Below are 9,888 nucleotides of genomic sequence, written 5' to 3' on the forward strand. Positions count from 1 at the left end.
GCCTCTCACTGTTGTGGCCTCTCCCGTTGCGGAGCACAGGCTCCGGACGCGCAGGCTCAGCGGCCATGGCTCACGGGCCCAGCCGCTCCGCGGCATGTGGGATCCCCCTGGACCGGGGCACGAACCCGTGTCCCCTGCATCGGCAGGCGGACTCTCAACCACTGCGCCACCAGGGAAGCCCAAGGCTGGGCTTTTTGAGCCTTTGTTGGGAAGGAAGAGCTGTTAGTTATTCTTTGCAGGCACAGAGAGTTAGGAGCCCTTTTTTCACCAGGACCTAGAGCCACCAGCGTGCTCTGTAGAAGGGATGGTCATGAATTCTTGGAGCCCCCATGAAACAGACACCCCTGTCAGGGTTTGCCCCGCCCACACAGTCTGGTTCAGCACCACATGCGCCTGCTGGTGCCAACCCCACCCCGCCTGGTTGCCAGGCTCCATGCTGCTACGGTGCCTCCGTGGCAGCAAGTTGGGTCCTGGGTAACCTGAGTGTTCTGGCTGGTTTGGTGTGACTATTGCTGGGGGAACTGGCCCTTAGCACCTACTTAACCCAGTAGCGACATTGACTACGAGCCATTCCGAAGGCCACATGAATCTTAGGAAGGTCACTGGGCTAACTGGGGTCTGCTCCCAGTTTTGCCTTCAACTCTGTGATCTTAGGTGCCTCGCTTGGCTTCTCTGAGCCTCACATCCCCTTGCTGCAAAATGAGAAGGTCGGATTAGATCATCCTTAAAGCCCTGACCAGTTCTTCATCTCGATGTAAAAACAGAACCTCTGGGCTTCCCTGGTGGCGCAGTGGTTGAGAGTCCGCCTGCTAATGCAGGGGACACGGGTTCGTGCCCCGGTCTGGGAAGATCCCACATGCCGCGGAGCGGCTGGGCCCGTGAGCCACAGCTGCTGAGCCTGTGCGTCTGGAGCCTGTGCTCCACAACGGGAGAGGCCACGGCAGTGAGAGGACCGCGTACCGCAAAAAAAAAAAAAAAAAAAGGCCCAGCCTTTCTCAGGATATCTGGTCCCCAATGTCGAACGCCCTTGTTGTGTTTGCCACTCCATGTGTAACTGAAGTGCCCTAAGGGAGTGTCAATAATTGTGTTCTATTTAATCTGCATTCTCCTTGAGGCTGGAGTCCTGAGTGTGTCAGTGTTCTTCCTCATTGCTGAGTCAAGGCGCAGAGGGTAAAGTGCAGCCATCACACAGAACGGTTCTGCGGGGCTGCATCAATGCCCACAGAGTAGCGTGTTAATGAGTGTTAAAACGGACAGCGCAAATACAGCGTTCTCAATTTTTAAAATTACAGCTCTGTAACAAGTCATGCTGTTAAAACATACAAGAAATACCAGTTAAGCCTTCAAGTAGATAGCACACAGCCTGTACAGATCACTGCTATTCCCAAAGTACGTAACAGGTCATTTTCTTTGAAATGAGGCAACAATTAGCAGGTGGTTCCATTATTTGAATACTAAGCCAAGTAGAAATAACAAATCCAAGGATTAAATACCAATTACTACCTTAGGAGCTACAAATCAGCCTGGCATTATAACATGCCCCTCCTCAGGAGCAAACCCAGGAAATGCAGAGGGCTGGCAGAAAACACCAACTATAACCAGTGTGCATCTGTGCAGAGAAGACACAGTGTCACTTCCCAGCCAGCGCTTTCAAAATGCTCATCACATATTTTTTCAGAAAAGCCCGGCCCATGTATTTGTCCCAAAGACATCGAAAAGAACAACCTTCAAATGTTGGGAGTGAAGCTGCTCTCCAGCCCACCGCTGGACATAGGTGATTTGAAGCTTTTACTGGGTCCCCCTAAAGGAGGTTTACAGGTCAGTCTGACAGCCTGGTGGCAAAAGATGTCACCTCACAATTATGTTCTTAACTCCAGAAACAGAGCAGAAAATTCACCTGACCCCACCCCCCCTTCCCCGCACCGATTAGTTTCAGGGACCAGAAGAAACTGCTCCATAAGACGTTATCTAACAAGGTCAATCAAAGCCCAGCTGAGAGCGCTTGTGAACTGCGTACCTTGTTCGTACTTTGTGGGCGAGGAGTGTTCTTCCTCCCTGGATCACAGTTCTGTCTCCATCCTCTGTGGGAATTAACTCCAGTGTTCAAGCCAGCTGGGTTGTTCTCTCTCCCTCTTAACTGAAACCACTGCTTGGAGTCCTTAACGCTATTAGGACATTCTCATGCTCGGAAGTAACTGAAATTCCAGGATGGGCAAAATAATATTTTATACGAGTATATATATGTACAAAAGATATTAAAAAGACAGTCTCTAAAGTACTTTGGGATTCCCCCAATGAAAGGCACCAGAGAAACGCAAGTCATCACCAAAATGAAAAGTCAGGTTTTCCAGTTTTCACATCTGCAAAAAGTAACCACTAGAGGTATCTCTGTTTTGGTGGTAAAAACCTGCCTGTTTAAAAAGAATACTCATGAGAGTGACTGAATTATTCAGCCTCCTTCCTTGTTTCCACTTTTCACAAGCTTTATGGTCAGTGACCATGGATACCACACTCAGTGACCCAATACCATCAGCCTTGGCAAACTGAGCGGTCCTCACGAGTTTGTACCATCACCTGCCTCAGTGCAGCTGGAGATTATTTCGTAAATTCTCTGCCTTCCAGTGCTGGAAACATCAGCCAAAGCCAAGTGCTACATGTGCAAATTCTGAGAAATAACCCTGCCCTTCTGACTTGGTGGTTGGTTGCCCCTAAGTCATCTCACCTTTCCTGATGCTTCTGAGAAACAAATGTAGACGGTAGACCAGGTAGCACTAGGACGTGGCTGCCTCCCTGCCCACCGTGAGGCTCCAGTCTGATGGAAAGATTTGAACTGGGGACCTAAAGGCATAAGTGACTAGTGCAAATGGCCCGCTCTGTAGTAGCCATGGCAACTACAAGTACACAAAGCCTCTGACAAGATCCTCACCACATCCCCAAGAAGTATGTACTACCTTCAACCAACTAAGACACAAAGTGGACCTTTTTAAGGAAGATCCAAGACATAGATAAAAAGCCTGCCTAACTCCGCATGTAGACCCCTGGATTCTGCAGCCTTTCCAAAGACTGAACAACAATGGAAGCCAACTGGAAAACCACCTGATTACCTAGAATATAACAGAGAACTACCTTACTAAGGGGTCCAGGTTAACCCTTCAAAACGCTATGTGCTGGTTAACTGAAGAAGAAGAGAGAGGGCATTCTGGAGAAGGAAAGAGTTCTCAACCTTAACACAAGTTTAGAAGTTTAAAGGTCTTTTAAATAGCATCAAGCTTTTCAAGAAGTCTACAATTATTTATGACATTTTATTAAGTAACAATGTTTTTTTGTTTTACAACTCCTTCCTTTCTCCTGGCCTCCACCAACCCTCCCCCAAGAAAAGGCAGCTGAAATGGAAATAAGAGCTATAATATTTCCATCCTGGATAAGCCATTTGTCTATATTTTGAGTACACACTTCCACACCACCAGGTTTCCATGTCATACCAGGAACTCTGGGGCAGTTAGAGCATCATATGTAACATACTATATCATAGAAGCAAAATTATCTAAGTAAATTCTGCTTGGAAATAAAAGGGTTCTCATTTTATAAGCTTTCAGAGCAGGCAACAAAATTTTCTAAGCTACTGCCCTTGATAGCAACCCAACAATGTTTGCCTCAGACAATACAACAGTAAACTTTTTAGTTGATAAAGACAATACAATCTTATTTCTAAGCATCTTTAAAAGGAAACATTTCAAAAACATGCTAATATCTAAGACACAGCAAAGTTTATTCAAATGACCTAGACCAGGAACCTCAGCAAGAAATAAATGTCTCTACGACCACCCTAGAAAAGACGGAGGGCTGACTTTGAAAGGTCTTCAAGCATCCTGTGATTTGGCCTATGTTTAGCTGAAGCCCCTGTCCCTAATGCATCTGTTCTTGGTAAAGATTTCAATCTTCACTACATGATTAACAAAATAACATTCTCTAAAGAGCAACATTTAAGAGATGAACGTCAGTGTACAGCATTCTAAGAGTGAGCAGGGTACCCATGCAAGCCACAGGGCTAGAGAGTTACAAAAACAACTCACAGACTTGCATCAGTCATGTGTACTTAACTTCACATTCCCTTTGTTTTGGTATTAAAACTAAATGAAAGCATTGGATAAAGAATTGAGATTTTGTTTCTACATGACTGTGAGCAAAAGCTCATCATAGCCTTGCTGACCCCATAGATGTGTTTCCACTGGACATATTTGTGGGGGCTTTTTGGTACAGAACTCACACGACAACCTCAGAAACAGGAGCACAAACAACTGAGACAGTACTGGGCCACAAGCGCTACAATAGAGAACACAATGAACAGAGAAATTAGGTACTCATCCAGCAGAAAGGTGAACATTTTATGCCCGCGATGCAAAGACCAGTGAGTGTCATTTCACTGAAAGGTGCAAAGGCATGGTGTCAGACACACCACCCTCTAAAAATGATCCTAAATACTGTAAAAGCAACCTGGGGTGCATATCCCATGCATCTCTCCCCTTTGGGGCTGGGCATACTCCTTACACCATAACCCTAGTGTGCCTGGACTGTGCCAGAGGCACAAGAAACAGCTCAGCAATGTGGGTCTGAGGAGGTCAAGCCCTCGCAGCTAATGCAGGGAATCATTTAAACTTAGTTCGCTTGGCGAGCTCCTGCTCATGCTCGTCAGGCTCGCCATGAGGGATTTAACTTTATGGGCGTAGTAGTCCCTTAAGTTGACGGAAGGGACCTCCTTCATTCCATCCCCAAAGTCACAGCTGCGCATGGCGCTCTCGAGTTGCTTTTGGCGCCGGTAAAAGTGGGAGAACTTATTGAAGATCAAGGTGATGGGCAGTACCACCACTAGGATACCCGCCAAGATGCAGGCAGAGGCGGTCAGCTTCCCTGCCGTGGTCCCTGGGACCACATCCCCATACCCTACAGTGGTCATACTGACGGTGGCCCACCACCAGCAAGCGGGGATGGTGGCCAGGCCCTCATTCTCCTCCTTTTCGATAGTGTAGGCCACTACGGAGAAGATGGAAATCCCCACAGAGAGGTAGAGCAAAAGCAGCCCTACTTCTTTGTAGCTGTATTTAAGTGTGGCCCCCAGGGAGCGGAGGCCAGTGGAGTGTCTGGCCAGCTTTAAGATGCGGAAAATCCGCATCAGCCTGAGGACCTGGGCCACCCTGCCCAGGTTGGCCAAGGTAGGTGTGCTCTCCACAACCAGGTTTACCACCAGAGTGATGTAAAAGGGGACGATGGACATGAGGTCGATCAGGTTTAGGGCATTCTTGAAAAACTTGAGGAAGTCAGGGGCCACAGCAAACCTGGCCATCAACTCAAATGTGAACCAGGCGATGCCAAAGTGCTCCACGATTTCGAACCTGGGGTCCTCACCAGGGTTGCCCTGGCTGTCAGGGATTTGGAAGTCCGGCAGGCTATTGAGACACATGGTGATGATGGACCCCAACACCACGAGGATGGACAGGACGCTGAAGACCCTGCTCAGGACCGAGTAGCCGGGGTTGTCCAGCGCCAGCCACAGCTGTCTGCGGAAGTTGCCCAGGGGCTGCCCATCGAACTTGGATGCATCGTTGTAGAAGGCCAGGATCTCATCGAAGGAGGACGTGGTGCTCTCCTGGTCGCTCTGCTCGTCCCACTTCTCCTGTTCGGGCTCCACTTTGCGGCCGTGGTAGCTGTAGCTGCAGCAGGAGTCGATGAAGAACTCGTTGATGCCCCAGTACTCGATCTCCTGGCTGAAGGAGAAGACGCACAGCTCCGCCATGACGTGAAGCTTGCCGGTGTGGTAGAAATGTAGCACGTAGGGGAAGAGCTCGGGGTTGCGGTCAAAGTAGAACTCACGCTGGACGTCGTCATAGTCGTCGCAGAGCTCCAGAATGGCCTCGCGCGAGTGGCAGAGCAGCAGGCGGCCCAGGCGCGTCTCGGGGAAGCGCAGCAGCGTGTGCGAGCGCAGCCGCTTCTTAAAGCCGCCTACGTTGATGCGGATCTCTCCATCCTCGACGTTGGCCTCCGACAGGTCCCACAGGCTCTGGCCAGTCATATTGGAGACGCCCAGCCGCCCGCGCCGCGCGGGGGCGCTACACCTGGAAGCCGAAGGAATCGTGTCGGGTGAGCGCCGGGCGCTCAGGGCTCGGGCACCTCTTTCTATTTCCCCATCCGTCCCTGGCGAACCCAGTCCTCTCCAGCGGGTCTCTGGGTGCTGAAGGACACTGGGATGGGGAGCCGGTTCTATGGGTTTTGGCCCCCTCCCAAGGAAAGGCTTGGAGTGGGGGCTATGTTTCCACTAGCATGGCCGCGTTTCCACGCCCACCCTGGGGGTTCTGTCGGTCCCTTTACGCTGGCGGAGGTCGCACCCCAGCGGCTCTGAGAGCCCAGGGAGCTGCGAGCTGACCTTGCCCGTGGGCGGGTCGAGGAGACGCCCCCGCCCGCTCGCCGCAGACAGGCGGGACCAGAGCTGGGATGCGCACCGGCCGGGCTGGGCCGAGATGGGGGGCGCGTAGCCTCGGGAGGGGGCGGGGAAATTCACCTCTCGAGTCATTAACCCCGGGTGGGGTAAGGGGGCCGGCCTGGCGTCCCCTGCGTCCAGCCCCCGCGACTGGAACCCCCTCGCCCCCCGCCCCGGGCTTCCCCGCCCGCCTGGCGCCGTGCCCTGGAGCCGCGTGCGCCGCGCGCGCCGCGCCTTACCCCGCGGAGCTATCCGGGCTCGCCCTGCGCGTTCTGGAAGCGCTTACCTGCGAGCACTGGGGCCCGCGGCCGAGGCCGGCGGGAAACTTCCCCGACCTGCCGGCGAGCATCGCTGTGGCCGCAGCTGCCGGCTGGCTGTGCGTGTGCGCGCGGGTGCGAGTGTGTGTGCGCCTGGGTGTGCGCCCGGCGGGAGGGCGGGCGGGGTCCGCCGAGCGTCTCCTGTCTCCGGCCGGGGATGCCGCCGCCGTCCGCAGTTGCAGGAGGCTCACAGGTGGCTGCGTGGCCCCGATGCTCGCAGAGCCCTCCTCTCTCTTTCCGCGCGCCCCTCAGCACCGAAGAGAGACAACAACGCGCGCCACAGCGGGGGCCGGAGCGGGAGATGAGCCGGTGCGCCTCGGCGCGGGCCCTGCTCTGGGGCACGGCGCGGTGGTGCTGAACGGACAGCTCCGCGCTTCCCAGCTCCCTGCGAGGCCGCCGCCAGGACTCCGGAGACGCTGCCGCCTCGGCTTCTCTGCTCTCCTCCCGCGCGTCGCGGCGACCCCTTCGGGCCCCCGGCTCGACGCAGAGCCAACACCTTTCCCAGCCCCTCGCCTATCCCCTGGTGACAGCTGTTATTGCCACAGGGCGCAGGCAGGGGACTGCCTACGGTGACCTTTCCCCACTTGGGTCTCGGGCGGAGCCGAGCTGGGGAATGAGGGATGGCTTGAGTCCGGGGAAGAGCAGGACGGGAGGAACTCCAGGTTTCCCCTTTTAGGCACCTGCTGAAAAGTTTCCTGAAGCTTCGGGGGAAAGAGGGTGGTGGGGAAAGGCACCTGGAGGGGTGAAGACGGAGCCGGGAAACCCAAGGTCGAGCTCAGCTTAGCTTGCTGGGGGCGGGAGCGCAAGCCCCACCGGCGTGGGAGGGAGTCACGGAGTTCTGTTTGGGAGCTCTGTGTGGGCACTGCGCGTGTACAGGCCGGTGTGGTGTGCCAGAGTTGGAGGATTGTAGGGAGGTGTGTGTGTGTGTGTGTGTGTGGTCTGAGGAAAATAAGACTTTTCAGTGTCTGTGCAGCGCTGATAAAAATTGGACCTCTGAGCGGTGGGAGGATGTGTACAGCGTGTCAGAACAGGGAAACCTAGGGCATGTCAGCGTGGTGTGTGCACACAGTGGCAGACTGTGAGCTGTGTCTACAGTGTGCAGTGTACAGTGTAGTACTCAGTGCGACTGTGACAGGTCTGTGTGCGTAATGAAATGAGAACTTTGTGTATGCGGACACAGTGGGGACTTGGAGTGTGGGTCCAGCGTAGATATGCTCAGTACCAGTGTCCCCATTCCCCAGGAGACTTGTGGCCCAGATTCGAGCTCTTGGTCTCCAAGGATTGTTCCTTAAAGCACTACCAGCTGGGCTGGAACTGAGAAATGGACCCACAGTCCCCGGGAAGCCCCCTCCCCTTGGTCTCAGCCCTTTCTCATGGTCCCCGTTTGCCAAGATCAGAGCAGGACATGAGCTTAGCAGGGAGCTCACGGGCTACAGGTCTTGGACAGAAGTCCCGGGAAAGCCCTTGTGGCTCTGGACTCACAGGGCAGCCATCTCAGCCACGGTGGGCAGCATGTCTTTTACTTATGATGCCCTGGCAATGTCATCCCCACTAGATGGGTGCTCTGCACAGCTTGCATGCTTTGGGGCTCCTCAGAGGGCCTGGTGAGGACCCTTGACCTTGCTTCATGTGGAGTGTCCTGGAACCAAACCTGGCTTCACACAGAGGAGACCTGTGCCAGCCACCTGCCTCTGGGTGGGGGGGTGGGGGGGCGGGCGGTGTGCCAGCGTGCTGCCTGCGGAGGGGGCTCCACACCCATGTCCCTGCAGCCCCCTGCAAGTGCGGGGAGTCCAGGGAGGCAGGCCACGTGGGAGGGAGAATAGGGTGGAGATGGCCACATGAGCTTCCTTTCTCTTTTGTCTGATGCTTTTAGAGAGGGAGGGGTGTGTGTGTGAGAGAGAGGGGAAGAGAGAGAGACAGAAAGAGACAGAGACAGAGAGGCAGAGACAGACAGAGACAGGCACACACACAGAGAGATAGAGGAAGAGGGAGAATCTGGTATTTGCTGTCTTCGTCTCCATCTCTGTTTCTTTTGAGGTCTGTGTTTGGAGCACGCGGCCCTCACCCCTGTCTAGGTCCGCTGGACCAATCATTGAAGTCTGGGGCCCTCTCTACCCTTTGCCCCCATCCTCTCACTGTGCCCTGCCTGGTCTCTGGCCATCCCAAAGCTCACAGCCTCACTTCTGCTTCGCCACCACATGTCTATGTGGCTTCTGCTGGGTGGCCACCGTCCCCAGCCACTCCCGTCGCCTTGACCTCGCTCCTGACTCTTCTCCTAGTTGAGCTTAACGCATAAATCACCTTTTCCTGCCACATTTGGAGGGTCCCTTTTCCCCAGAAACACTTGGGTTTGATAACTATGAGGTTTTCCTCCCTCCCCTGCTCTATCTGCCCGCCTCCTTCTGTTCCTGTCGGTTTTGTTCTAGCTCGTTCCCTCTTCCTTTGTGGTTGTGGGAGATTTCGTCCCTGGAGGGAGCCCCCGCCCTCCCCCCTGCCGCCCGCCTTCCGTTTCTCTTTGTTTCTTCCACACCCACGGCCACCCACCTGCCCGCAGACACCAGGGCTCTGCCGGGCCCCTGGAGCGCTCACTGTCTAGAGGCGCTGCTCCATTCGCCTCTCAGCTCTGCCCCTGCTCTGGCCAGCCCCCCTCTCCCCCCCTCCTTACCATTCCCCCTCCCTCCCTCCCTCTCCTTCTCTCCCTGGTCCCCTTCGGCAGCTGACTGAGACATGCCCCAGCCACTCAGGGGCCCAGGGTCCGTACCTGCCCTTTATCAGCTTTTCCCCCCGGGGTCAAGGACAAGGCCCCACGCCCAACTTTCCTTGAACAACGATGTGCACTTGGAGCCACAAGGAGAAGCCTGGGTCTGGGGCACATCAGTTATTTCTTAGAAAGGCTGAGGCAGGAGCTCTGGGGTCTGACAGATGCCTTTGCAGAGGGTTAAGTGTATGTGACAGGCAGAGCCACTGGTTTATTTCCCAGTCACTGCGCTGAAGAGAAATGGAGCCGTCTCCCTCCTTCTGTGCCTGGGAAGCTGGCTGTGTTTTTGGTTTATTTAGAAGCCTGAGCCCTGATCTTAAAATACAGCCGCCTGTTCCAGG

At 54.4% G+C, this 9,888-nt stretch overlaps 1 protein-coding gene across 1 annotated transcript; it reads right to left on the bottom strand.

Annotated features, from left to right (window-relative positions):
* Positions 1-4,397: 4,397 nt before the first annotated feature.
* KCNS2 (potassium voltage-gated channel modifier subfamily S member 2) lies at positions 4,398-6,161 on the bottom strand. The gene has a single exon (XM_022584536.3). It carries the CDS (start codon positions 6,065-6,067, stop codon positions 4,634-4,636), a length of 1,434 nt encoding a protein of 477 aa, XP_022440244.1. The 5' UTR covers positions 6,068-6,161; the 3' UTR covers positions 4,398-4,633.
* Positions 6,162-9,888: the final 3,727 nt, after the last annotated feature.

The sequence above is a fragment of the Delphinapterus leucas genome, chromosome 17 (genome assembly GCF_059928025.1).
Source record: "Delphinapterus leucas isolate spDelLeu-1000000601 "Yukka" chromosome 17, BTC_Dleu_Yukka2, whole genome shotgun sequence".
In the NCBI taxonomy this organism is placed as follows: Eukaryota; Metazoa; Chordata; class Mammalia; order Artiodactyla; family Monodontidae; genus Delphinapterus; species Delphinapterus leucas.